General features: G+C 54.6%; 3 protein-coding genes across 13 annotated transcripts in view; 1 reads left to right on the top strand and 2 right to left on the bottom strand.

Annotated features, from left to right (window-relative positions):
- SETD2 (SET domain containing 2, histone lysine methyltransferase) overlaps positions 1–12,804 on the top strand; it is a 124,193-nt gene extending 111,389 nt beyond the window's left edge. For both annotated transcript variants that reach the window (XM_032412597.1, XM_032412598.1), the window contains exons 19-21: positions 9,711–9,791; positions 11,534–11,635; positions 11,966–12,804. In XM_032412597.1, the coding sequence (XP_032268488.1) occupies positions 9,711–9,791; positions 11,534–11,635; positions 11,966–12,127 (345 nt within the window). In that variant the 3' untranslated portion in view covers positions 12,128–12,804. The remainder of the gene's footprint in view (positions 1–9,710; positions 9,792–11,533; positions 11,636–11,965) is intronic.
- Positions 12,805–13,058: 254 nt separating this feature from the next.
- LOC116637221 (death domain-containing membrane protein NRADD-like) lies at positions 13,059–18,577 on the bottom strand. Of its 6 annotated transcripts, XM_032412616.1 has the most exons (6): positions 18,368–18,577; positions 17,342–17,406; positions 17,058–17,203; positions 16,238–16,421; positions 16,000–16,142; positions 13,059–15,901 (listed from the first exon to the last, which is right to left on the bottom strand). In XM_032412616.1, the coding sequence occupies exons 3-6, from the start codon at positions 17,161–17,163 to the stop codon at positions 15,582–15,584; spliced, it is 753 nt and encodes a 250-aa protein (XP_032268507.1). In that variant the 5' UTR covers positions 17,164–17,203; positions 17,342–17,406; positions 18,368–18,577; the 3' UTR covers positions 13,059–15,581. The 6 variants fall into 6 exon arrangements, with proteins under 6 accessions (XP_032268507.1, XP_032268503.1, XP_032268506.1 ...); XM_032412612.1 differs by lacking the exon at positions 17,342–17,406; XM_032412615.1 differs by lacking the exon at positions 17,342–17,406 and having other exon boundaries at positions 17,058–17,200.
- Positions 18,578–18,811: 234 nt separating this feature from the next.
- Positions 18,812–27,316, bottom strand: part of NBEAL2 (neurobeachin like 2) — a 29,259-nt gene continuing 20,754 nt past the window's right edge. For all 5 annotated transcript variants that reach the window (XM_032412591.1, XM_032412592.1, XM_032412593.1 and 2 more), the window contains 26 exons: positions 27,145–27,304; positions 26,779–26,916; positions 26,328–26,687; positions 26,090–26,239; positions 25,845–26,002; positions 25,563–25,687; positions 25,339–25,474; positions 24,698–24,858; positions 24,282–24,598; positions 24,081–24,176; positions 23,620–23,744; positions 23,394–23,534; positions 23,059–23,189; positions 22,837–22,946; positions 22,601–22,718; positions 22,400–22,497; positions 22,212–22,328; positions 21,521–21,610; positions 21,325–21,434; positions 20,978–21,150; positions 20,784–20,878; positions 20,456–20,572; positions 20,194–20,352; positions 19,969–20,117; positions 19,468–19,603; positions 18,812–19,347 (listed from right to left, as the gene is read on the bottom strand). In XM_032412591.1, the coding sequence (XP_032268482.1) occupies positions 19,246–19,347; positions 19,468–19,603; positions 19,969–20,117; positions 20,194–20,352; positions 20,456–20,572; positions 20,784–20,878; positions 20,978–21,150; positions 21,325–21,434; positions 21,521–21,610; positions 22,212–22,328; positions 22,400–22,497; positions 22,601–22,718; positions 22,837–22,946; positions 23,059–23,189; positions 23,394–23,534; positions 23,620–23,744; positions 24,081–24,176; positions 24,282–24,598; positions 24,698–24,858; positions 25,339–25,474; positions 25,563–25,687; positions 25,845–26,002; positions 26,090–26,239; positions 26,328–26,687; positions 26,779–26,916; positions 27,145–27,304 (3,772 nt within the window). In that variant the 3' untranslated portion in view covers positions 18,812–19,245. The remainder of the gene's footprint in view (positions 19,348–19,467; positions 19,604–19,968; positions 20,118–20,193; positions 20,353–20,455; positions 20,573–20,783; positions 20,879–20,977; positions 21,151–21,324; positions 21,435–21,520; positions 21,611–22,211; positions 22,329–22,399; positions 22,498–22,600; positions 22,719–22,836; positions 22,947–23,058; positions 23,190–23,393; positions 23,535–23,619; positions 23,745–24,080; positions 24,177–24,281; positions 24,599–24,697; positions 24,859–25,338; positions 25,475–25,562; positions 25,688–25,844; positions 26,003–26,089; positions 26,240–26,327; positions 26,688–26,778; positions 26,917–27,144; positions 27,305–27,316) is intronic.

Below are 27,316 nucleotides of genomic sequence, written 5' to 3'. Positions count from 1 at the left end.
TTCTTTAGTTTTGGAAAAGAAAGTTATCTTTTCACAAAAAAATTATATTCACATATGATGGGTTTGTTAATGCTGTTTCAAAATAAATATTTTTTTCTGTTTGAATTTATTTTTTTAAGATTTTCTTTGAGAGAGAGAGTGTGCACACAAGCTGGGGGGATGGGAAGAGGGAGAAGCAGACTCCCCACTGAGCAGGGAGCCAGATGTGGGGCTCAATCCCAGGACCCTTGGATCATAACCTGAGCTGAAGGCAGATGCTTAACCAACTGAGCCACCCAGGCGCCCCTGAATTGAATTTCTAATACGGTAAATTTGGATAGATAGAACTCATATGAACAAAAGCTCTCTGGGGTCCTCCATATTTGAAGAGCAAAAAGGAATCCTGGGACCTAAAAGTTTGAGAACCACTGCTCTATAGCTTACAATATGAATATTTATCTTATTTTAGTGTCCTATTGTATCAAATACCATTTTATCGATAATTCTAAGAACCTACTTACATTTTGCCCCCTCCTGTCCATTGTTCTGTTGTTGACATACTTTTTTTTCATTCTTTCATATGCTATGAACCCCAAAATTCATTATTATTTTTTGCTTTAAGCAGTTTGTTATGTTAAAGAAATTTTTTTAAACTTGGGAGCAGTCTTTTATTTACCCACATATTTGCCATTTTTCGTACTCTTTATTCTTTCATGTAGATTTGAGCTTTTTCTGGAATCCTTTTCCTTTAGATTGAAGAATTTCCTTTAATATTTCCAGTATTTCAGGTCTAATGGTGATGAATTCTCTGTTTTTGTTTGTCTGAAAAAGGTCCTTGTCTTTCCTCTTTTTTTTAATAGACTGTTTTTTAGAGCAGTTTTAGGTTCACGTCAAAATTGAGTGGAAAGTACAGAGTTTCTATATAATACCCCCTGTCACCACACATGCACAGCTTTCCCCCACTATCAACAACCTGCCAGAGTGGCCCATTTATTACAGTGAACCTACATTGACATGTCACTATCACCCAAAGTCTGTAGATTGCATTAGGATTCTTGATGTTGTACACTCTGTGGGTTTGATAAATGTGTAATGGTATGTATCCACCGTATCAAACAGAATAGTTCACTGCCCTAAATACCTTCTGTGCATCCCTCCCTCCTTTGCCACCTCCCTCATCCCTATCCCTGACAACCACTGATCTTTTTACCGTCTATCTAGTTTTGCTTTTTACAGAATGTCATATAGTATGTCACCTTTTCAGATTGATTTCTTCCACTTAGCATTATACATTTAAGGTTCCTTCATATCTTTTCATGACTTGCTAGCTCATTTCTTTTTAGCACTGAATAATATCCCATTGTCTGGATTGACCACAGTTTATATATTTGTCCTCTAGCTACTGAAGGACATCTTGGTTGCTTCCAAGTTTGTGCAAGTTTTTTATGGGCATAAATTTTCCATTCATTTGGGTAAATACCCAGAATCAAGGGTATGGATCATATGATAAGAGTATGTTTAGTTTTGTAAGAAACTGCCAGACTACCTTTATTTTTGAAGGATATTTTCACTGGATAGAGAATTCTAAGTTGATACTTTATTTCTCCCTTTCACCACTTTAAAAGATGTTATTCCATTTTTTCCTTACTTATAGTTGTTTCTAATAAGAAGACTATACTTTGTACCCCCAAATATGTCTTTCCTCCTTTCTGTCTGCATGGAGAAAAACCCTAATCTTATAATTGATTTTTGAAAGAATTTGATTGTGATGTACCTTGGTGTTGTCTTCTTTGTGTTTAACCTCTGGTTTTTTTTAGCTTTTTGGATCTGTGGATTGATACTTTTCATCAAATATGGAAATAGATTTTTTTATTTTAGTTATATTTTTCAGCTCTAAAGTTTCAGTTTGGTTATTTTTAATACTATCAGTTTCTTTGCTATTTATATTTTCTTTTATATCCTTGAATGTTTATAATGTTCAGCTTCCCTTTTATTTCTGGACATGTTTCTAGTGATTGATTTTTCTTGTGGTTATCAGATTAAAATCTTCTTGCTTCATGTGCATCCAGTAATTTTCATTTGAACACTGGACATTGTGATTGTTATGTCATTGAGTTTCAGAATTTTATTTTCCATTAAAGACTGACGGGTTTTGTTTTTAATTTTTGTTAGGTTGGGTCCAGAGTAGTCTTTTCTTTCGGAATGACTACTACTATCCAAGATATGGTCTTTCTGGGGTCTCTGCTGAATGCCTTGGGTTAACACCAAGGTCTCTTCACTCCAACTGGTAGAAGCTCAGATGTTTCCCAGCCTTCTGTGAGCTCTGGAAATTGTTAGTTTATAGCTCATCTCAGACACTTTGAACTCCAGTCTTATCTCCTCAGCTCACTGAGACCAGCATGCTATGCTGTGCTTAGGTGTTGCTCCCTGCTCTGGGGTCTGGTACACGTGGAAAGCCAGGATACTCAGGGCATACCTCCTTTTTTCCCTTGTTTCTGGGTTTGTAATCCAGAGCTGCTTAATGTCCAGTGTATGGCAACTGTTGTTTCCTGTATTTTGTCTAGTGTTTTGGTTGTTTACAGTGAGAGGGATAGTTTGTTAACAGTTAACTTGTCACGGCCAGGAGCACAAGTCTGTGGAGGGCTTTAAAAAAAACAAAACAAAAGCTTCATTGAGGTATAACATACCTAACATAAAATTTAGTTGTCTTATGTTTATAGTTCAGTGACTTAATAAATTTACCAAGTTATGCAACCATTACTGTAATCTGTTCTTACAACATTTTTATGCCCCCCAATAAGATTTTTCATATCCCTTTACAGTTAATCCCCTTACCTATCCCAGCCCAACCACAATTTATTTCATTCTTGATAGATTCACCTTTTCTGGACATTTCATATAAGTGGAATTATATAACGTATGGTCTTTTGTGACTGGTTTCTTACATAGTGTAATGTTTTCAAAGTTCATCCTTGTTATCACATGTATCCAAATTTCATTTTTATGGCTGAATAATATTCCCTTGCATAGATGTACCACATTTTGTTTATCCATTCACCGGTTGGTGGACATTTGGGTTGTTTCCACTCTTTGGTTGTTATGAATAATGGTATATGGACATTTGTGTTGGGAGTCTTTGGACATGCATTTTCAGTCCTCTTAGGTGGATACTTAGGAGTGGAATTGGCTGGGTCATAGGATTAATTTGTGTTTAGCTTTCAAGAAACTGTCAAACCATTTTTCTAAAGTAGCTGTATCGGGGCGCCTGGGTGGCTCAGTTGGTTAAGCGACTGCCTTCGGCTCAGGTCATGATCCTGGAGACCCAGGATCGAGTCCCTCATCGGGCTCCCTGCTCAGCAGGGAGTCTGCTTCTCCCTCTGACCCTCCCCCCTCTCATGTGCTCTCTCTCTCTCAAATAAATAAATTAAATCTTTAAAAAAAAAATAAAATAAAATAAAGTAGCTGTATCAGGGGCACCTGAGTGGCTCAGTGGGTTAAGCATCTGCCTTCAGCTTGGGTCGTGATTCAGGGTCCTGAGATTGAGGCCCGCGTCAGGCTCCCTGCTCACTGGGGAGTCTGCTTCTCCCTCTCCTTCTCCCCGCCCCACTCGTGCTCTCTCTCTCTCTCTCTTTCTCTCAAATAAAATCTTAAAAAAAAAAAAAAAAATGTAGCTATATCATTGTACATTTCTACCCCAGCAGTGTATGAAGGTTCCGTAGGAGAGTTTTTATAGAAACAGGTATCCAAGGGGAAAATCCCACAAGTGTTGTGTGCTTCCAGCAAAAAACTCTCTGGACATTCACTCTGTATCTTAGCTTCTTAGCCTTTTATCTCTGATTTGTCAGCTTTACTATTTCTTGTATTTCTGTGAGAAAAATCTAAACGAAAGGCATCTGTCTATTCTTTGTTATTAACCCTTTGAACTGGGTATAACAGATGAAAGAACAGATGAGTTTTTATCTTCCAACCAAACTTGCCCTGAAGCACAAGTCAAAGGCTTGAGGTGTCAGGCTTTGGATCCCTTTCCAGACCATAGTTCTAACATCAATATCTACTCTGACTTGGATAACTAGGGACTTACTTGGATCCAGCCTTCCTAACCAGTTTATACCTGTACTCACCTCACTAGCATCTCAAAAGACAGGAGAAGGATGCCTGTGGGGTATGTTTTTATTCTTCTGTCCAACTTTTTTTCATCTTTAGGGCTTTCGGGCAGGTTTTAATCCCCTTGGAGATAAAGATTGTCCCGTTGCATATTTTCATTAACTTCTAGGCCTTGTGTGAGGTATTAGGGATAGAAAGAGAAAGAAAACTGAATACTAGTCTTCAGGAAGTTCATTCTAAAAGAAAGAGCACATCAGGGCACCTGGGTGACTCAGTCGGTTGAGTGTCTGACTCTGGATTTTGCCTCAGGTCATGATCTTAGGATTGTGAGCTCGAGTCCCGCGTCAGGCTCTGCGCTGGGCGTGGAGCCTGCTTAAGATTCTCTCTCTTTAAAAAAAAAAAAGAAAGAAATAGCCACATCTATACACCAAGAACACAGTGGGATAATTGCTATATTAGAAGTCTGTACAGGGGCACCTGGGTGGCTCAGTTGGTTAAGCATCTGCCTTTGGCTCAGGTCATGATCCCAGTGTCCTGGGATCGAGCCCCGCACCTGCTTCTCCCTTTGCTGCTCCTCCTGCTGGTGTTCTCTCTCTCGCTCACTCCCTCTAAAATAAATAAATAAAATCTTTAAAAAGAAAAAAAAAAGTATGTACAAAATGCTATGGGAGCACAGTGATTAATAGTCTGAGAAGATGCATCAGTGATACGTCACAGGAAACATGATTTTACCTATAGTCAAGGTGGGCAGGAAAGAGCATTCTAGGTAGATAAAGCAGTTTTTGCAAAGGCATAAAGTCAGGATAAGACAGAGTGTATATAGGAAATATAATTTGGTACAGTGAGAGTTTGGTGCATATGGGGTAATGAGAAAAAATATGGAAATGTAGGTCAATTTTAAATTGTCTAAGATCTTGGTGCCCTACTAATGTGATTACTGTATGATAGGTACTTGGGAGCCAGTGAATGCTTTTAAAGTAGGGGAATCAGTCAGATGTGTTTCCCTTGAGCAAAACAGGCTCATTTGAAAAGGTGAGATTGGTAGCAGGAAGATCAGATTGGAGAGTATTACAATAGCTTAGGCAAAGTGAGGAACTAAGAGTGGTGATGTTGGGGATTCATGCAAAGACATTTGAGAGGCATCGTGGTCAAGGCTTTGCAAATAAGTGGGTATGGAAGAGGCAAGGATGGCCCACGGATGGCTTGGGGAGATAAAATCCCTTTATTCAGTTTAGGGGATGAAGGAAAGATAAGTCCAGTGTGGAATTTGAGCTTCTTATGGGATCCAGGGTAAGAATGGCTGGTAGATGGTTTGAGTCGTCAGTAAATTGGTGTTTTTTTTTGAAACATTAGTGGGGATATGGAACCCACATGGGGAAGGTGTGGAATGGGCAGAGAATTCTTTGAGGAGTGCTATGTGATGCTGGATGGGTGGTTTTGAAAGCTTTTGATGCTGAGACTAAGCATCTGTGAGAGCCCTCCTTCTCTGTTTTCCTCCAGTGTTGTTCCCTCCTCTTGATCATCTTGTGCTCTCTTCCATCATCCATCATGTGGTGAGTGTAAAGTCAAGCCTTCCCTTTGAGGACCCCAGATGCGAATCATTCCTGACTGCTTGCATGATTGAGAGACAGCAGTTTTTACTGCTGCTTTCTGGCTTTTAATTAACATTTAGACATAAGTGTAGTAGATATCCTAAGTGTAACTATGTTGTGTTAAAATAGTGGTTGTGGAGTGTTTGTTGGGTTGAGGGAGATGGAAGAGGATGGGATCAGACGCCAAGAGTCTTTTCAATTGATGGTCCTATCTTTGGCATTGGGGTAATTTGCAAAAGGATTCCATATGAAATCACCTCCCAGCAATGGAGAGGGATCCAGGAAATCACATTTGAGAGAGGATTGTGAAAAACCAGAGCCCAGATCTTTGCAGAGCAGATGGTTAAGTTGCTCAATAAGCACAGCCTGGTTGATAGCTGGGGGACCAGAGAGAAACTCCCAGGACTGTACTACACTCAGGCCAGATGGAAAGAGTAGGAGGCCTTCTGGTTCTTAGTGATGTCTTTAGGACCTTAGTTCCAGGTTTATCAGCTCCACTTTTCTCTAAGGGAAATAGATGGAGCCTGTTGTAATCTAGTCAGGCTTTTGAAACACTTTCTAGAAACCGCCTTGGCGATCTTTTTGTTCCTGTCCAGTCCTTCCTTCTCCAGTCCCCACATTTTTGTTTTTTCTTGACAGAATGAAGTGTGGTACCTTAGTTAGAACCAAACACTGAAATAAATATTTTTGTTCTTTCTACTACCAAAGGTGGTCGTAACTCCAAAACAGAATATACTGAGCTTTTATTACTTTCAAGGCTCCTTCTTACTTCACCTTTTAATTGATGTACACAGGCTCATGCATTGCAGAATTTAGGTTGAATCATGTGTAGTGTTTCTGATAACCTCAACTTCTTCTTCTGGATTCATGCTGCCCTGAAAGATAAAGTTCCTCCTTGAATAATGTTTTACGTTTCATGTTCCAAAGGATATTTAATTAAATTCAGGGAGAGAGAAGCATTAGGTCGGTATATCCTGCTCTCTTTGTCAGGACTCCTTCCAGTCAGGCTGCACTCCTGAGTTCCAAGGCACATGGGCTTGTGACATGGTCATTTCCGCCTGTATCACAGAGGATGGAGTTTGCGTTTGTTGTGTTAAACAGCCAGTGTATGGTTACCAGAGCCATCCAATAAGCTTAAAGTCATTCCCTTTCTTAGCCAAAAAGACTTGAAACCTCACCTTGGGTAATGTGAAGGTACTTAGGCCTTCCCTGTTATATTCATATCTAGTCATATTCCAGCCAGATTCCCTGGAATCCAGACATGCCCCAGATTAAGGCTGACAGCGGGGTGAGCTGTTAAAGGCAGTAAGCTCTGGCTATCTACCAGGCCCTCTGCCCACATTTCATTGTGTGCTCTCATCTGGCCCCTGTTCGCATAGTTTCCCACCAGGATCCTCCATTGGCTGATGATGCCCCATGTGAGCCAGTGGATGGAAAAGGCAACCTGATTATTGCTGAGGCCCTGGGCAAACATTGCTTTTTTGCCTGTCCGAGTGCTTTCCCCCTCTCTGATGGGTTCCTGGAATCTCAGTGAGACCACTTGCATGACAGGTAGATGTTCTCTACCCCATGATACAGCTTGTTATATTTTTAGGACCATTGGTCCGGGCTAATGGTCTTTTCTGGTGCTAGAGGATTTTTAATTGGCAGTAGGTATTTGAGAAGGTTAATAACATTGGTTTTAAAAGTTTACATATTGTAGAGATGCTAACATTTTAAATGGGACTTTTCTGGAGTTGGGGAGGTTTTTCATGTCAGTGTTCATCAAGTGCTATCCTTGGCTCTGACTGGCTCCAGGTATTGCTTGGCATTGGGCCTGAGTAAGTGTTAACCAGTTTCTGAAATCATTTCTCATGCCATTTGCAGACCACAGACCAAGAGGGGTACATGAATTTCAGTACTCCCTAGAGTACTCCATTTGGTTTATGATTTCCATGAAGTAAGTCTAGGCACCCTTCATTTGAACATTTCCTTTCTCAGTCCAAGTTGCTCAGCACTCAGAACGACCACAAAAGCTAGACAGAGCTCAGTGGACTGTGCTCTGTAACTGTGTTTTTAAAGCCCTACCAACGTCACCAAGTCAGAGATTAAATTAGGAAGCTGTTAAATATGCACTAGATTTATTTAGCTTTCTGAACACATACCCCATTCAGAGGGAAGAGGAACATTCCTCTTTACACAGTACCCTCACTGAGAGCTTGGCCTCTTCTGTAGGTTCAGGAGCCTTGAGATGGTTGTCATACCTCCAGGGGCTTTCTGTAGCCGTTGCTGTTGCTCCTCATTTCTGAGATCTATAAGAGAACAGCTGAGGGTGTGTTGAAGTTGCCTTGGCTTATTCCGGCCATTCTTTTTTTTTTTCTTTTTTTTTAAAGATTTTATTTATTTGACAGAGAGAGACACAGCGAGAGAGGGAACACAAGCAGGGGGAGTGGGAGAGGGAGAAGCAGGCTTCCTGCCCAGCAGGGAGCCCAATGTGGGACTCGATCCCAGGACCCTGGGATCATGACCCGAGCCGAAGGCAGACGCTTAACGACTGAGCCACCCAGGCATCCCTATTCCGGCCATTCTTGATCCCTTGCTACCTGAGGCCTTATTGTGAAGCACAGCCGCACACTCTCCTCCTGGAAAATAGAACCACAAAATCCCAAAGCCAAACATTAGAAAATAGAGTTACAGTGTGCTTTTTGGTCTTGTTTCCTGAAAACAGGTCGAATCTGTACGTTCTTTCTATTCTCTGCCCTCCCCCTCCTGCTCCCACAGCCGCAGAAAGTAGAAAAATGGAAAATATGTAAAGCTTTTATAACAAATCAGAGAAAGCAGATTTGTAGCAGCCCAAAGCCAAGGGAGTGCCACCTTTCTCTGGAGCCAGTCCAGAGCAAAGGGAGTTGAACAGCTCCTTCATCACCAGGGCCTTCAGACTGTTTATGGAAATGGAAGAATCAGCACTGGGGGATGGGAGGGGAGTCGAAAAACTCTCTGCTCTGAGCGGCTAGCAGAAACAAGAAGTACCTATAATAGCAACTGTGGTTTCTACATCCATCTGAAATCTTGCAGAAGGGAATGCTCATAAATCTTTCTGTGGAAAAGTACATTTGCTAGTGAGGGGCTTGATGGTTGGTGGTGGGCAAAGGTATGGGGAGATGGCCTTGCATGGCAGGTGCTCTGAATGCCAGGCCTGCCAGCCCCCCTTACCTCTCGGCAGTGTCTGGTTAAGGGGAACTTGGCAGCCTCATCTCTAGCACAGTGGGAAAGGAGTGTTTTTAGGTTTGTCATCATCTTACCAGCTTGGGACAGAGTATCTTCTGTGTCTTAGCATCTATTTGTTCACTGACTTGGATGACCCTCGCCCCCTCCATCCCCCCTCCCCCAATACTGCCATATGTCTTTAGTCTTTATGTTCCTGAGCTGGAGATACCACCCTCCAGGGAGCCACTGCTGCATGCTGAGACTGTTTCGTGCAGTCCAGCCAGTTCTACCTTTGGACAAGGAAAGATGATGAGTACACAGGGGAGTGGAGAGGCCTGCATGAGGACCATGTGTGGTCTGACCTTCCAGCTGTGTGGTGAAAGGTCTTCAGAACAGAGCATTTTAAGCCTTTGTCCTGGAATCCTAGGATGTCAGAGCCGGGAGAAGTGGGACTCACTGAGCCCAGGCCTCACCTGACAGTGTGGGTACTGAAGCCCAGAACAGGGACCTGAGTGGCCCATCACACAGCATGTTCCTCTGCAGAGAAGGTGACTCTGAAACAACTGGAAATGTTTAGCGACATCGAGGATGTAACTTTAACTTAGGGCGGAGAATGTGGTTTATAGGAAGGAGGCCACAGCCAGATGACAGGATTGAAACGTGAGGTGTAAGACTGGCAACAGTAGCCAAGCTGACTCCAAGCCATGCCCACTTAGGATTCTAAATGGATCCTAATACTATGAGTCAGGTGTCCCAACTGGGGGAAAGAAGGGAGGGTTCTGGAACAGCAGCATATCACTGACCTGACCTCTCATGCCAGCACTGTTGTGTTTTCTTTTGCATTTCTAGACCTCAAAAAAGCCTAAGACAGCAGAAGCAGACACCTCCAGTGAGCTGGCTAAGAAGAGCAAAGAAGTATTCAGAAAAGAGGTAAGGTTTGGCGGGTGTGGGCCCTAAGCTCCATAGGCTTAAGCCTGAGCCCTTTCCTTTCTTGTCCTAAGTGTTAGGCTGCCCTGTCTTTGGGTGTTCCCTTGCTTCTGTGGTGTGACTGTATAGTTGTCATGTGAGGGGGTCCTTTGTAGGTGGTGATAAGTGCTTTCATATCTGTTATCATTTCATCCCTGTAACCGCTCTTGAGGTAGGCAAGGCAGGAACTGTCATTCTTATGCAGGTGGAGGACCTCTTAAGGTTCAGAAATGGTAAGTTCTAGACAGAAGACCTGAACTCAGGCCCTCTGGCTCAAAGTCCAGTTCTGTTTCTGCAACGTTTCATTTGGTGGCTGCCTCATCCTCACGGGATTGGGAGAAAGTAGCTCCTTTTCATGCTACTCGAAGTGTGTGTTTCCAGCTGTCAGGACACCAACCTTGTCTGCCGCAGAGCATCTAGATTCTAAACTCCAGTCTTGATTCACCGACTGTTGGAGGAAACAGGCCTGTAAATAAGTTATGGCAGCTCTGTGCAGAGCATGCCATCTTAGGGCTGGAGGCCACTCTTCGGGATATCAGGAAGGGCTGTTGAGTCGGCGTAGGAATGGACCAGGTAGATCAGGAGGGATGTAACTTCAGGCAGTAGAATGTACAGTAGCAAAAAAAAGTCCTCATCCCTTCGAGGGGATTGTAAGTAGTCCTTGGGCCGTAGCACAGGGTATGTGAGGGGTGTTGGAAGATGAGGCTGAACAGTGTTGCTTCTTCATCTAGGGCCTGTGTGTCTGGGAGTTACGGGGTGCCATTGCAGGGCTTGAAGCCGGGAAGAAGGAATTCCCTGACTGGGGAAGTGGATTGAAGTGAGAGAGTATGGAGGCCAGACCATAGAAAAACTGAATAAAAGCCCTTTCCAGGGCTAAAACTTAGTTCTCGTTCTCCCCGTGTGGAATTATTGGTGTTTCAGCCAGCCAGCAGCTGTTTGTTCTGTGCCTGCCTTGTGATACATCCTTGTCCTTTGAATGTCAGAAGCCTCCTGGAGTTTCAGGGATGGGTAGACCCTGTTCAGGGTGCTCCCTGACAAAATGGTGATCATTGACCTCTTTGCTTCCTTTGTACCCTGGGATCTTAGCACCACAGATCCTTTCAGAGGTCCTGTGTGGGATCTCTTTTGAGAGCCACTGGTAGGACAGACATTGCAGAGACCGCTCAGGAGGACACTGGACGTTGTGTATGGGAAAGGGTCCTGCCCTGGGGCTTCTCCCACCAGCTAGCACACCATGCCTTCGTGTGCTTCACGTGGCTGCAGTGTGGATCAAGTGACGTGTAACACAGAATCTCAGTGACCTTCGGTAACAAAATGCCTGTGATCCTGGGGTTGCTGAGCCTCCTAGGAGCACTGGAACGCGTTCTCTGTGCGGCTCCCAAGGCTATAGTCTCTTCAGGCCAAGGACATGAGATTTGTCAGCTGAAATGGGGGGCTGCTGTGAGATCAGCAGTGGAGTCCTGTGCCTGGGTCTCTTCCTCCTGCTCTAAGTCAGCTTGCTCATCTATCCAAGGCAGCTCTTTCCCTCTCGGGGCTGACCTAGGATCCTTTTCTCTTCTATCCCACTGGCCTAGTAGCATTCTTCTATCCAAATGAGCCAGCCTGAGAGGCGGAAAGGGAAGGATTGGCTTTCTCATTATTTCCTCAGTGCAACCCCTTGCCCTCTGGACTTTCGAGCAGCATATGCTCTTTCCTCCTGCCTGCAGATGTCCCAGTTCATTGTCCAGTGCCTGAACCCTTACCGGAAACCTGACTGCAAAGTGGGAAGAATCACCACAACTGAAGACTTCAAACACCTAGCTCGCAAGGTATCCCCTCTGTTCTGACGATGCTCTGGGCAAACCGTGTACCTTTCATCATAGAAAGTGGGTTTTCCTTGCCAGATGCCCGGGCTGGGGACCCAGGAAGAGGGAGGGAAGGTGAGGGAAGGGAGGGCATCCTCCTTGAGGGTAGGGTTGGTGGTCCTCTCACAGACTCGCAGGGCTTAGCCTCCCCTTTCTGCTGATCCCAGCACCAGCCTGCCCCAGCCTTTCTCTTTATGCAACCCCAGTCTTGGTGAGAAGGGCCCTGAGGCACCAGGCTAGCCTTACCCCCTGAAATCCTTCCCACTCTGGTCTCTCTTCCTGTGTCCTGGACAGCTGACTCACGGCGTGATGAATAAGGAGCTGAAGTACTGTAAGAACCCTGAGGACCTGGAGTGCAATGAGAATGTGAAACACAAAACCAAGGAGTACATTAAGAAGTACATGCAGAAGTTTGGGGCCGTTTACAAACCCAAAGAGGACACTGAATTAGAGTGACTTGTGGGGCCAGGGTGGGAGGACAGGTGAGCAGGTGGGACAGACTTGGGAGAAGAAACCCTGCGGGCCCGCTGGGCACCCCCTCCTTCTGTCAGGGCTGTGCTACTGGTGACACGTCGCCCTGGGGAATGGGGCATTCAGACCTGCAGATTTCAGCTGAAAGCCACGAAAATGAGCTCCATCTACAAGCGATCCCTGGTCCCGAGCTGTTGGGGTGTGGTTGGAGGCCCATCAGAGGCAAGGGCTTAGGGAAGGACCCCGCTAAGATCCTGGCCAGGCCTAGCCCCACTCCCAAACCTGGGTCTCCTCCTCGGCGGTGCTGTCAGCGCACAGACCCGTGCGCATCCCCACCCATGACCCCTCACCCTGACGATCTGTATTATATTTTAATGTATATGTGAATATATTGAAAATAATTTTGTTTTTTCCTGGTTTTGTTTGTTTTTCGTTTTGCTTTTAGCCTCTACGTGCTAGATCACAGGAAGACTTTGTAAGGATGGTTTTAAGTTCTCCTGCAAGGTTTAGTTTGTTATCATGTAAATATTCCAAAGCAGGCTGCCTTGTGGTTTCGGCCAGCCTTGTGCTATGTTGATAAGATTGATTTACTGCTTAAAATCACTTTACTTTATCCAATTTTTACTGAACTTTTTATGTAAAAAATAAAATCAATTAAAGAACTTGGCATGTGTGTTCCCTAAAAGCTAGTCAGGCATATTTGTATATAGTGGTGCCACTGGAGAGAAAAAGGAGAGAGGGTGGCCATAGATGTGTGAAGTCCAGAGTTAATCCTTGAGCTTGGAGTTCAATCACAGGCCTTGTTCCCGACAGGTCCCACTGGGACTGACACTTGTGGCCTTGGGATCTTATGCCTGTGTTCAGGGTGGAGTCAACTTGTACTACATGTATTGCCAAGCAAAAGAGGCGGGCCTGAGGGCCTCAAAGGGTCTGGGCTTCTTTACTTTGGTTCATAGGTCAGGCAGGAGAAAGGCACGAGTCTTCCCCTTTATACCTCCTGGCTGAGGAGAGGAAGGCATTGACCCTCTTCCCTCCAGAACTTGAGTTCCCCAAGCTCACTGGAATGCTCTTTTGATGGGTGGGTTCCCCGACCTCCCCCACCATGCAGCCTGACCCTGGGCTTGGACACTAGAGGGAGGACCCCTGTAAAGGGGTACAGTGCATAGGCTGTGATGAGAGTGGACATCTCCTGGAGGAGGCAGGGCTCAGTGGCCCGACCCACCTCCCCCACCACCCTTTGAAGGATAAGTTGTCTGGGCTGTGAGGAGGACTGTAGGCTGCCAGCCAGTCTGGAACCATCTCTGCAAAGAGACTGGTCCCGTGTCTTCCTCACCAGGGCTGTTCTGCTCCCTGCAGCAACGCCCTTCGGGGAGGGGCTGTGGCCCACTGAGTCTTGGGCAGGGTGGATGGTGGTTAGAGCTCTCGCCTGCTGGGTGCTGCACTGGGCACTTGGAGCTCGGGTTGTGCGCGTTTGATCCTTACAACCCTAAGGACAGGAGTTGGCAGTGTTTGGATGAGGAAATTCAGCCTCAGGCTCAGGAACTCATATCCTCATTGTTAAAAAAGAAGAACACCTATTTTCAAGTCCTAATCATTAGACGTGCTATTTAATAACGTAGCCAAAGTGTTTTCCCGTGCTACTGCAGCCTTCAACACTATTTAGAGCACATTATCTCAAATGGATGGACTCTAATTCAACCCTCTTAACATTTGAGAGTTATTAACAGAGAATATCTCAGTTAATGTGCACATTAAAAGGGAGTGGCTCTCTTGGGTGGGTTTGGGGTGCAGGGGTGCGGCCCTGTGCTCTGCTGCTGGCAGCCAAGTCAAACTCACAGTTTGACCTGAGGCTCCATGCTTCAGATGTTCCAAGGAAATTTAGGTGGCCTTCCATTAAAGGGTGGTGACCAGGGAGCTGTGGAGTTTCCGATAGGACACCTCTGAAAAGGGATTCTATTATCTTAGCTCCCTACAGAGTTTTTTTCGAAAACTTTCCCCGTTCCACACACCCCTTGACACCTTCAGAATCCGATCCCTCAGTTGTGACGAGGGGTGCCAGCCGATCCAGAAGCTGTTGGGTGCCACTCGGCACAGGCTTCCACGTTCGGGGCCAGTCCAGTGCTCCAGAGCTCTGGGGCCAACTCCCCGCCCACGGAGGTGCAAGCTTGCTCCCAAGCGTGCCTGGCTGATTTCAGCTGACTGCACGCTGAACCTCTCCTGGGTCCTGGCCCAACGGTCATCTCCAGATGGAGAGAGCCATAAACCTGCCCTTCCTTAAGGACAAGACTTCCAGGGTTAAGCAGCCCCGCAAGATGGTTTCTGAGGAGCAGCAGTCTGATGTTTGGCCCTCCCGGAGCAGCCGATCCCAGTCACGTGTCAGCAGGAGGACAGGAGCGACCCGAGGCCTCCCTGGGCCACCGCTGAATCCCACGACTCTGGAGTTCGGGTGGCCGTGTGGCGCCAGGATGGGGGCCGTTGCTCCTTCCCAGGCGGGGGCCTGTCTGCTGTAGCAACCGCTTCCAAAGGCAGTAACCAGCCTGCCTTCCTCTCCTTCGGGCGGGCACATACGTGCGGGGCAGGTGGCTTGGTGGCAGCTGTTCTGCCCGCAGCTGCCCCTCGGGTGGGTGGGATGACCCGCTGGCCCTTGGCTTGTGTGGAAGTCACAGAAGCAGCTACGGAAGCGTGGCTGGAACTCCCTCCTGAGTCTGGTAAGGACGGGCTTTGTAAGGAGAGTCTTTCTTCCTTTTTCTCATCTAGAGCTGACCTGCTTCCCAGGACGTCTGCCTCCAGCCTCCCCTTGATGCTGGTCACAGCAGAAGTCACAAAAACGGCCTCCATCCCAAGGCCCCTCGGTGCCAGTCTGAGAGTGGAAGGGCTGTGGGGGCCTACTGAATGTGCCATCCTGTTACTGGTCTCCAGCTAAGGAAGCTCAAGTTTGGAGAAGGAAACTAGGTCCCTCCCTTGCGCAGCCAGTGAATGGCAGACACAGGATGTGAAGGCCAGCCGTGCCTCCGGAGCGGGCCAGGCTCCGAGGCTCACGCGCTCCTCCCGCACCCCAGGGACCCTCTCTGCCTCACAGCCACCCCGCTGTCCCACAGGGCCAAGGAGTCAGAGGCGGCACAGTAGTCCCAAGTGGCCTTTAATAGGAGATACAAAAGTAGAAAAACCAGTTGAGGCTAAATAAGGGGAGGTGGAGCGGGGAGGAGGAGGGCAGGGCCACTCCTCGCTGCTAAGTCCCCCCACATCCTGGTCCCTGTCCTGGAGGAAGGTAGGGCGAGGGTGGGTGAGCGGTGGCCAGATCTTCTGTGTTCCCTCCGAACAGGGCAGGCGGAGGCCCCCGATGCCGGGAAGCTCAGGAAAGGGAAAGCGTATGTGTGTGCGGGGCCGGGGGGAGGCACCAAAGCAGGTTCCCTGAGAGGCCGGGCTGTGGTGGCCTCACTCACACCACAGAGCAGCCCTCAGCCGGGGCACCCAGAACCCGGACCACATCGTCACGGCCCAGGGAAGCCAGGGCGTCCTCCAGCACCCTGAGGGTGGCACCACTGCCTTCTTTGACAGCCCAGTCCCGCAGTAGGGCGGAGGCTGGCCCCTGGCCCCGGGCCATGATCTCCACGGCGTCAGCCTGGTAGCCCAGGCGGCCTGCCAGGCCCTGCCAGCCCTCGTCAGGTTGGCCTGACGCTTCCAGGAGCCGCTCCACCTCCTCTTGCTGCTGCCGAGGGAGATGAAGGTAGAGCCGGCAGCCAGGTTCAGGATGTGGCCCTGAGGTGGGAGACGTGAGGGGCACAAGAGGGTCAGATGGGCTGGGGGGTATGGCAGAGCTGGGTCTGAAAGTCTTCAGATTGGGGAAGGATGCTCACCCTGGCTGGGGGCACAGGGCTCCCGGCCGCTGGGATTGTCCAGGAAGGCGATGCTGTCCCCATGCCTCTGGTCCCTGTCGAGGGCCCCCAGCTCTGCGGTCCGAGCTTTGGCCAGCTGCTGTCTTTGTTTACGTGAGCGCCAGCTGTGGGGAGCAGGGGGGACCCGCCAAGACAGGGAGCTGGCTGCGAGTCCAGCTGGGGAGGGGCGCGCCACAGGGCAGTGCCCGGGAGTACCTACCACTTGAAGGCCACGTAGGCGAGCAGACCAAGGACCACGGTGGCCAGGAGGGCACAGTAGACGGGAATAATGCTGCCTGAGGCCCCTGGAGGCTCAGGGGGGAATGGGGAGGAGGTATTGGGGGCCAGAGCTCCCCCTACCCATACCCTTTCCCTGTCCCTGTCCTGCACCCTCTGGGCCTTATCTGTAGAGGAAAGGACAAATAGGATCAAGGGCAAGGAATCAAGGCCAGGGTCCCTAACTAGCAGTCACTTAGACTTTGCTGCCAAAAAGGTTTGAACCAACAGTCCCTACACTTCACAGAATCAAAAATTCGTACCACGGCATCAGGATTGGCATCCTTACCCACACTCAACTCCCACAGCCTCCTCTCTGCTCACCACTCTTGGACACCTAGCCCTTCCTGGGGGTACCCTCCTCCCAGGTGTTCCGACGTCTGCTCCTGCTGTTTGACCTTCTCCAGCTGGCAGGCATCGCCTACTCTGGGAAGGCTTCCTTGATCTCTTCCAGTCTCTCCCTTTTCTGGCTCCTGCTATACCTCCTCTGTCTACTGGGGCATTACCCTGTGTGTCCTGTCTCTCCCACCACGTCTGGACCCCCACGGGGGCCTCTGCACACGAGACCTTGTGAAGTTTTGCAAAATAGAGCTGAGCTCGAAGGCAAGTGAATGCTGCTGCTCGCTTCTGCCTGGAGGCCAGTTAACTCCACAATCCAGTGCAGGCAGGGCGGAGGGAATGGGGGACTCCAGAGCTTGTGACTGGACTTGTGTGTGACCGACCCACCTACCCAGTGCCCAAAATCTGGATCCAAAGGCACTTACCCACATGGACCATGCCTTCCCTGTGGCTGGAGTTGTGAAGCATGGCTCTGCCGGCTAGCAGTGCTCCCAGGGACTGCATCTCTTGGAGAAGGGGTTGGAGTGTCATGGCAACACTCAGGCAAGGGAGCTGGGAGACTTCTTCTCTGCTATGTGTAGCGAGATGGGGGATTTTCTTCAGGCCAGATGTTGGGAGTCCCTTGGTGTAGTCTGTCCCCCTCTCCTGGCTCCATCCTGATTCACTCCAGGGCTGGTTACCCTCCCCCGCAACTTCCCCACTCACCAACCTGGACCAGTTTCCTCCTGTGTCAGATGGGGTGGGGTTGACAGAGCTAGTCCCCACGGGCCAAAGCTGGAGGAGCCAGGGTGCAGGTCAGGATGGAGGGGTGCAGGTTGGAAACCTTAGCAACCCCTGGCCTGAGTCCAGGGATGGCACGGGAGGACCATAGAGACTCCCATCCCCACCTCAGTCAGAGGCAGGCCGGAGACTTGCTTGTGGGGGGGGGGGAGCTCCCCCAGACTTCTCTGCCTGAGCCCAGGGAACCCAACACCCTAAGCCCCGAAGGCAGGGCTTCCTGTGACTATAGCCCCACTCCCTCCTGCCCAGAAACCGGACAGGAGGGTTCCGTGGTGGGTTTGGCAAGGGCAGAGAGTACATGGGCCCAGAGGCCCCCTGGTCCTTTCTCACCTGGGAATTCAGATGGCCTGGAGGCCAGAAACCTAAAGGACAGGACTACTTAGTCCCAGGACCCATCTGGACCTACAGGGCTGATCCTGCTGGGACCCACTTCCTAAGGCCTGGGTAAGAGAAGCCTCATCTTGGCTGCGAATAGATCTTGCCCGGAAAAGGCACGGAAAAGAAATCTGGGGGCAGGCCCTCCAACTCCCCAACATCTACCACCACATCCGGCCTGGTCTCCAAACTCACTTCCCTGCCCAGTCAGCAATTGGGTCTGGGACAGAGACTGCAGTGGCCCTTGCACATTTGTGTCACTTACCATATAAGGGGCCCTTCCCGGATCCTGGTTGGCAGGTGGGCCTGTGACCAGCGCGCCTAGCCACGCCAGGCCTGTGTCTGCCCGGCCCACCCCGAGCTGCTGCGGGGCTGGAGCCTCTACCTCCCCACCCTCACTCCCGCCCCCCCCTCCCCGTCTCCGGGCCACAAAACACGCCCATGCATGCCAACACGGACGCCGGCACCACGACGGCCGACACCCGCAGGATCGCGGGCCTCGAGGTGGGGGACAGAAAAGCAGCCCTCGGCTCTCTCAGTCCAGGAAGACTCGGAGCTCTGTCCCCAACCCCCTTCTGACCTGCGGCGGCCGCCCCTCCGCGGCTCCCAGGATCCAGGCCTGGCTGGCGGGACTCGGGCCTCTGCGCCGCCAAGCTCCCGTGGGCCAGCCGGGAAGGCTGCGTGCAGTCCCTGGGGAAGCCAGCTCCGGCGAGGCGCGGGGCTGGGCGGGGCGGGCGGTCCCGGGAGTCAGCCAGAGCGCCCACGGAGGAGCGGCCTAGGCCGGAGCGCGGGGGCGCGCGGGGGCGCGGCCGTCGGCGGCCCCGCCCCGCGCAGGGACGCGCACACGTGCGGAGGTGTCGCGAGGGCGCGCTGAGGCCGGGAGAACCACCCGCCGGGGAGGATCGGCGGGCGGGGTCCCCGGAGACAGGGGGAGCGCGGCTGGGGAAACTGAGGCCACGCGGAGGGGGCGAGACGCCTGGAGGGCTCCTGGGCCAGGGGAACGCGAGCCCGGGACGGTGGCCTGGGCCGGCGGAGACGCCGCGCGCACGCATACTCGGAGGCGAAGCGTCTACAAAACTAGGCCAGGTTTATTGCCGAGAGTGGTAGAGCGGGGGGCCGCCTTTAGAGATTAAGGCCACAGCCCGGCCCCCGTGCTCCAACGGGACGCGGGGTTTGGGAGCCTGGGCTCCCGCCCCACGCTGTGCAAAAAGTGCTGTGCGGCCGCTGAGGCCAGTGCCAGACGCCGGGCGGCCCCTCTGCCGGCGAGGGGCGGGACTTCCTGGAGTGAACCGCCCACCAATCCCTGAGCTGGGCGGGGGTGGGGTCCCGCCCACCCCCGGAGCCGGGCCGACGGCCGCGGCGTGGTCTCCTCCTCCGGATTCCCGCCGACTCCTGGGCGGGGCCTCCAAGGGCGGAGGCCGCTGGGGGAGGAGCCTGCGCGGTGGGGCGGGGCGGCTATCAGCGCGCCTCTCCAGGGTTGTACTCTGTCTCGCCGGAGGACACCTGTGAGATGCGCCTGGAGGACCGCCACAGCTTCCGCGCGAACTGGCTGCTGCGCGCCTGGGGTGGGGGGAGGAGGGGAGGAGTAGGATTGGTGGGGGGGAGGAGTAGGATCGGGGAGAGGTGGGCCAGGACCGTCGCTCCCCACCCTGATCGGGCCCGCCCTGCCCTCATCCTCACCTCAGAGGGCTGCCCCGCGCCCACCACGATAAGCTTGCCGTCCTCCAGGCCCACGAGCACGTGGCTGCGCTCCTTGGTCACAGCCACGCTGCGGATGGGCACCTTCATGGGTAGGGGAGGCGCAGCCGGAAGCAGTCTGCAGGGAGGGAGGGGTATAGCTGAAGTCTCAGCTGCAAGGGAGCTTTGTGTCTTCATTCTCCCGTGTACCCTCTCGGTCGCATTTGAAGGGATGGCTCAACTGAAACCCTAATACATAAAGGGATCTTCCACAAGTGTGTAGCTAAGGGAGGCCCAGGGCAAGATCAACCCCCGGGGTGGGGGGGACAGGAGATGGGCCCTGAAGAATGTGCCCATGGACATGTAAAGGGGCTATGGGTAGGCCCACCGTTGTGGGGGGGGGGGGGGGGGAGGGGGGGGGGCTGGGAGGCTAGCACCTTTTAGTATCCTCTGCCAAGGACTATCACCCTGCAGGTCCATGAACTCATGAAGAGCGGAACTCACTTGTTCAGGTGGAGGATGTGCAGGGCACACTGGGCGGTGCCCAGCAGAACGAAGTCCTCCGTCACCGCCAGGGCTGTGGGCTGCTCTACCAGGGGCAGTGAAGCCCGTAACTTCCCATTCACGGAGTACAGGTGCAAGGAGTAGGTGACCTGGAAGAAGCAAGAGGTGTCAGCAAGGACAGAATCCCAACTACCCCATTCTTGGCTGAGCACCCCTTTTCCATACCTGAGCCCCCACACGCTCCCACGCCGAGCTCTGCACCACAATCTGGCCCTCAGACCCCAGCGCCAGATGGGACACAGGTCCGGGTAACGTGGCCCCCGGGGGCTGTAGTGCTGCCACAAATTGGCCACGGCGTACGGTGTGGATGATCACAGTTCCATCCTGAAGGAAGGCGGCTTAGGGTTCTTCTGGGCCCGGGTCTCTAATCTCCAGGGGCATTGCCTAGCCAACTTGGCCTCCCCTGGGCACAGGCACCCCCACATACCTCAGATCCAGATACAGCCATGTCGAGCTCAGTGCTGATGGCCACACAGCTCACTGCAGCCTCATGCCCATATAGCACCTGCATGGGCTTTGACGCCAGTCCCACCGAGAGACCACCCTGTGGGGAGCCAGGGCTGGCTCAGGACTGGGGACACCTCACTACCCTGGCCCCTGAGAAGGCTGAGGCTCAGGAAAGTGATGGCCTTGTCCAGAGCCAGAGCGCTGGAGGGTGGTGGAGCCCCAGCCTTGCTCACAGTGGGAGAGAGAAGGGGTGGATGGGCTGCAGGCGTGGACTATGGGGGCCCCACGGGGCTGCCCACCCAGCACACCTCCTGCAGGAGCCGCCACACCATGCACGTGGTGTCCCGGGAGCCCGAGATGAGGTAGATGCCACAGGTGTCCAGTGCCAGGCAGGTCACTACATCTGCACGGGGAGGGGAGGGTGCAAGCGGAACGCAGCGGTCACCCCCTCCCTGGCCCGCTACCCTGACCTGTGCCACCCCAGCTCCCAGGCTGCACATACCAAGGTGGCGGTTGAGCTGTTTCAGCAGCTTGCCCCGCGGTAGTGCGGTCACTCGCAGGCTGCCATCCCAATGGCCACCACTGAACAGCAGCTTTCCGTCGGGGGCCACTGCCAGGGCCTGTCCACTCACGCCACGGTCCGGCACCCACGGGCCGCTCAGCAGTCGTTGCATCCTGACCCGGATGGGGGGGGTTGGGGACAGGTGAGGCCAGGCCAACAAAGAAGACCCGGGCCCTCAGAGGCCTTGGCCAGACCCTGCCGCTGGCCCACGCCCTGACTGGGTGGGGCGACAACTCGGGGGTGCAGGGTATTTAGAGCCCACCCCTGCCCACCTCCCTCCGTCCTACTTGGGGTTGCCCATGGTGGCGTCTTTGCTGAAGCTGAAGTAGTTGTTTATGTTCCGGTCGTAGGGCAGCCAGCTGTGGATGCCCAGCAGCCCACTGGCACTCACGGTCACCTGTGGGCCAGAGGGGGCAGGGGTGGGTATGGGGCGGAAGTCCGAGCAGGGGCGGAGCTGAGCCGGGCGCTGCGCGGGGCACTTACCAACAGGTCTGAGGAGCCCTGGATGGTGAAGGAATGGGACTGCCGGTGGGGGACCAAGGCCAGCACCAGGGGCACACCATCACTGATGACCTGCAGAGCAGAGCTCAGCCGGGGACCACACTCCCCTGCCTGCCACCTGGGGCACCGTTCTTTCCTCTCCTCCCAGCCCCCAGTGCTCACAGACTAGGGGTCACAGAGGCAGAGGTCCCTCTGTGACATGGTCAGGAGAGCTCAGCGCGCCTTCAGGAGGGCATCCCCGAAAGTGAGGGAGTGAGAAGCTGGGATGGACAAGGCCACTCTCTCAGCCTCAAGCTTGGTCTTGACCTTGGGCCTCCCACCTTCTGACTTCACGTCCCCCCAGCCTGCTGGCAGGACAGGAGGGGTCACTAAAAACATCAGGCCTGGGGGGCCCTCTCAGGGGAACAGGAACATGAGGGAAATTATCCAAGGCCACATTGCCTTCCTTCTTTAGGGTCTCCCTAAGGTTTTCAGAGATGGTTAGGGGGGTCAACAACTTGTCCTGGCCTCAGCGAAGAAGGTACCCCACCACCACTCCCGTTACCTCTTTTTCAAAGATGTCTAACGTCAGTGACCTTGATTTAGGTCTTTCATCTGCCCCAAGAGGTTGGTAAGGACAGTGAAGTTAAACCCATTTCACAGAGCAGGAAGATGAAGCCCTGCCTCCGCTCACCTCCGCAAAGAAGGCCTTGAGCTGGTCCAGGTGCTGGAAGATGCTAGGTGAGTTAGTGTCCAGACGCACAAGGCGTTGGGCTGCTTCCTCGGCGGAGAGCCGAGCTGGATGTGGCTCCTGTGGACAAGCGGCTGGTCAGCACCACAGCCTGGGCATCCCTGACCCATGATCCTCCGAGCTGACCTTACCTTCAGCAGCTGACAGGGGGTCTGCCCAAAATTACTGATAATGCCCTCCAGAGCCTTCCGTTCCCGCTCGTCCACCACGTGGTCCAGGTCCACGGCCCCTGGGCAAGGCAGGCAGAGCGGTCAGGACTTGCCCCGTGCCCTCTGCACTCTGCCCTCCTTCGTGGTGGCCCGGCCCCCACGGGAGTCCAGGGCACCGCCCACCTTCATAGGTGCAATAATAGAAGACGTTGAGCGCCTCCTCCGCGGCCGGTCCCCGCTGCTTATAGCCGAAGATGAGGTCAATCCACTCGTGCAGGTGGGCAGACACATACTCGGACTCCTGGGGATGGGGAGGTGCCAGTCAGTCCAGGGACAGCCGACCCCTCCACCCCCACCCCACCGCCCCCAACCCTGCCCCTCAGCCCTGGCCGTCCGCCCGTCCATGTTCAGCTCCTCACCAGAGCCTGGCGGTGCTGCTGGATGAAGTCCTCGGGGGAGCTGGCCCACGGCGGCAGCACCACGTCGTCCACCTTCTCGTTGGTCAGCTGGAGGCAGCCCAGGTCGAAGCCTGGCCCAGAGGACGGGGTGAGCGGTCTCGCTGTAGCTTCACCCACATCCCTGGCCAGGCCCGGCCTGTGCGCTCTGCCCCAGGGGCCCCCCAGCCCCACTCCAGCTCCTACCGTTCTGGTTCTCCAGGAAGTCAGGGAAGTAGAAGAACTCCGGGATGAGCTCCTTCACATCGGCAGGGCTCTCCAGGCGGGCCTGCCAGGCTGCCGCCACGGAGTGGAACTGCCGGTCGGAGCAGTCAAAGCTGGGGGAGGGGCACAGGCCGCAGTGAGGGGGGCGGGGAACGGGGACGAGGAAGGAGAGCTGCAGCTGGGGGCTGGAAGGGGGCTGGAAGAGAGCCGAAGGGCCCGGGACGCCCGGACGCCCTTGCCTCTTCCCCTCATCCGCAGCAACGCACCCTCAGCCCTGCCATCTGCCAGCCCCCCCCCGCCCCCGCCCGGGGCCGCACCGGCCACTCTGCAGCTGGACGTGCAGGGAGGTGAAAGGTTCCACGCGGATGAGGTAGTGCATCACGCCTGCTGCGTTGGAATAGTGGGTGCCATAGTGGAACTTGTCGATGGTGCCCGCGGGGTCCTCGAAGCTCTCGTACCTGGAGCCACAGTTGGAGGGGAGTCAGCAGAAGCCCTGCCCTCGCCCATCCCAACCCCCAAGCCCGGCCTCGCCCACACGCTCACTTCTCCCTCACGAGCTGGGCATGCTTGGGGTTCACCACACCGATGGGCTTGGACAGGTCCCGGAAGACGGCCGGGTTGCTGAGGTCCAAAGTCGGGGACACGTAGTCCTGCAGGACCCAGGGGAACTGGCCGCCCACCCAGGGAAGGAGCTGCATGAGGGTCCTGATGGCCTACCTGCCCAGCCTGCCCTGCCCTCACCCTCAGGAAGATGGGCAGAGCCCACGGGGTGGGGGGCGCCGCACCACTTGGAGGGACCACGGGGAAGCAGGCCAGAACAGGATTCCCTTCAGGGGGCAGGGGGGTAGGGCTGGGGGTGGGGGGGGCAGGGAACAGAGGCCAGGTGTCAGCAGCACCCCCCCAGGCCAGGCTTAGGACTTGGCCCACCGCCAGCGCCCACACCGGGCTGAACCAGGGCCCGCAGAGCGGAGGGGCAGGGGTGCAGGTAAGCAGCGGACCCTCACCACAGGGTACTGAGACAGGTCGTTGTAGGTCCGCCCCGCAATGGTATTGAGCTGCATCAGGTACTCGAAGTTGGAGATCTCACGCTGGACCCATTTCTGGGGGGCAGGGGCAGGCAAGAGGTGAGTCAGCTGGGCTGCCCAGCACTCCTGCCAACCGCAGGGCCCTGGCCTTGCCCGCCCCCCACCCTCAAGGTCTCTCACCTGGGTGAGGCCAGAGGCACGCAGCATCTCCTGGGGGGAGCGGCTGCTTAGGTAGCCTTGGCTCGGGGGTCGGAGGCGCAGGAGCAACGAGTAAGCCTGGTTCCGCACCTGGGTGTGGGGTGGGATGGGGCAGGGCTGGGGCCTGGGGGCCTGGTAGGGAGACGAGGCTACGGTCCCGCCCACCTTGCTCGGGAAGTTGAGGAAGTAGTTGGCCTGATCAATGAAGAAGAGCTCGAGCGCTGAGCGGCGCAGGTTGAAGCGGCGCAGGTGGACCTCGCGCAGCTGGGCGAGCGGGCGCCGGAAGTCGTGGCCGATGCCTGTGCCGACGGACATTGGGTGCAGCAGTCACTCACCCCGGCCCCACCAGACCCCAGCCACGCCCTGCCGTCCTTCTAGGCAGCCCGAGGAGGACGCACCCTCCTCCGTTTCCACGCGCTCGGCGCTGCCATCGTAGAAGTACACGTGCTGGGTGGTGATCTCCAGCAGCCCCGGGATCACAGCCACCACCGTGACGAGCTGGCACTCCGCAGAAAGCACCAGCTTCTCATGCTGCTCGTCCAGTTCCACCGCCTGCATCCTGGGGGCCGGCACCCACTTCAGGCTCAAGGCTCTGGGACCCCCTTCCGGATAAGCCCGAGGACCACACTCTCCAAGCACATCAAGTCGCAGAGGAGAGGGAGGAACTGCCCAGGCTCCAGTGCCCACGGACCCCCGGTCCCCAGCCCCAAACCTGGGCCTCTGAATGTCTTGCCAGGACACCAACTCCTACCCCTGGCTCCCCCTGTTCAGCCCCTGCCCACTCCCTTGGGCCCCCATGCTTGGTCTAGTTTGTGTTTCTCAGTCCTGCCCTGGGGTGCCTCGTCGTGAAAGAGCCACGGCCGATTCTGCTGGACGGCTCTCCCCCCCCACCCACCCGACTCTGGACAGTCCCTTCAGGGTGTTCAGCCCCGTAACCGAAGAGGAAGTGGCTCAGGAATCAGTCCCACAGGAGGCATGCGCGCATCAGAGTAGAGCCCTGCTCCCCACTCCTGGTCCGCGCTCTTGCAGCCCCACTCACGCTTTCTCCAGCGCAGCCAGCTCGTCTTCGCCCAGCTGGTCTTCCTGCAGCTCCTCTGGTAGGGTACTGACTTTGGCCTCCTTGGTCACTGCCAGAGGCAGCGAGGCCTCCTCCGTAGGGGTCAGGGGGGCCTCACCTGCAGTGGGCCCCGGGGTGCTCAGCCAGAGCTGGGCAGGGCAGGGCTAGGGGGTTGGGCAGATCCCGCTCCGGACACCCTCTCTCACCCAGGTTGTCGCGCAGGGCGCTCGCTTCCAGGTGAGGGTTGAAGTGATGGTTGGGCACTAGCTTCAGACGCATGCGCGAGTATGTCTCGGCACTGGACAGCTTCCAGCGCGGAACAGGTGGGTCCCTGCGGATACGTCCGGGACGGTGGGCACGGGTGGGCACGGGAGTCTGCAGAAGTCCGCATTCCTCCCCGGCCTCGCCCCAAACCCTGTCCGGTGGTCCAGGTCCCTCCAGCCCTCCCAGGCCCCGCCCCCACCGGGCTCCGCCCGAGCCCCGCCCACCTCAGGGCCCAGGCCCCACAGGGGCTGGAGAGCTGACGCCACAGCGCCCCCCAGTGCAGCAGGGCGGTGGAGTGCTGCGCCGCCTGCTGCTTCAGGGCCGCCGCGTAGCGCAGCCCTTCCAGGCGCCCCCGCCTCTGCGCAGGTTCCAGCACCAGGTCCTGCGGGGGTGAGGGAATGGGTCAGTCCCGCCGGTGGCTGGGCGCAGGGGTGGGGCGGCTCCCCCCCCCCGGCCCCGGGCTGCACACCTGGAAGGCCCGCCGGCTGTGTGCCCGCTCCCGCTGGCGCCGCTGTCCGCTACTCATGAGCGTGTCGTAGCAGGCATTCCAGAAGCCCGACATGAGGTCGTGGCTCTTTGCGTAGGTGTCCATCTCGAACTGCGACATGGTGGGCTGCACCTGGAGGATTGGGCAGGGAGAGGAGATCAGCGCTGGATGCAGGCCCGGGGGCCCCCATTTCTCCTCCCGCGCCCGCACCTCCAGGCACCTGCTTGTCGATGAAGTGGCGCCATTCAGGTGTGGCACAGAAGGCCTGGAAGTCCTCGAAGAAAGTGGGGCTGCCGTTGGTGGGCGGCAGGGAAGGCAGTCCCCACTGGAGTCCCAGCGGCCCATAGGCACGGTCGAGCAGGGTGCGCACCAGGGGCACCAGCCACGAGCAGCGTTCCGCGGCTGCAGCGGCTGCATTTGGGGGCTCCCTGTCCTCGGTGGTGGTTTTTGATGGGGAGGTGTTCAGCGCGCGCGCCAGCGCCGCCTCCAGCTTGGAGAGCACATAGCAGGCCTCCTCCCGTCGCATGGGCACTGCGGTCTGCAGCAGCGAGTGCAGCTTCACGTAGGCCTGGGCGTGCAGCTGGGGGCGGGAGGGGGCGTGGGTGGCGTCCAGCCACTCCCCAGACTCCCCACGCCTGCCCCTGCTGGACCCCAAGCCACCCCGGGCTCACCTGTGGGTCCTCCAGCAGGATGTAGCCAAGCACGAGGCGCAGGCCAATCTGGGCCATCTCACGGAGATCCGCGGTGCCGTTGGCCAGGTGTGGCCAGGCTCCCAGACGGTCGAGGAGACCGCACACCCCTTCAAAGAGCTGCAGCGCCACGTAATCCAGGCAGCCATCATCAGAGGAGGCCAGCAGCCCATGGGGAAGGAGCAAGGTAAGGTTTAGGCTGGGGGCCAGGTGGGGTTTGCACACACAGACACCATTCTGATGCACCCATGAGTGCGCCCGTGCACTCGTCCACCCCCCGGACCGCACGCCCGCGGGCTCACGGGGACACGCGGACTCCTGCGGCTCACGGCCTCGGAGCTACCGCACCTTCTCACTCCACAGGTCCTGGTTACCGTGGCCCTCCGCACACAGGAAGTCCTGCAGCAGGCGCAGAAGCCAGAGTGCTTGCTGGGTGAGGCTGGCCAGGACCCCGCCGGGGGCCTCTTGGATGTCGGTCAGGGCTGACTCCAGCATCATCTCCAGGAGGCTGGGGAGGGAT

This window comes from Phoca vitulina, unplaced genomic scaffold (assembly GCF_004348235.1).
Source record: "Phoca vitulina isolate PV1807 unplaced genomic scaffold, GSC_HSeal_1.0 scaffold13, whole genome shotgun sequence".
NCBI classification, from domain to species: domain Eukaryota; kingdom Metazoa; phylum Chordata; class Mammalia; order Carnivora; family Phocidae; genus Phoca; species Phoca vitulina.
This window is presented reverse-complemented; position numbering and strand designations above follow the sequence as displayed.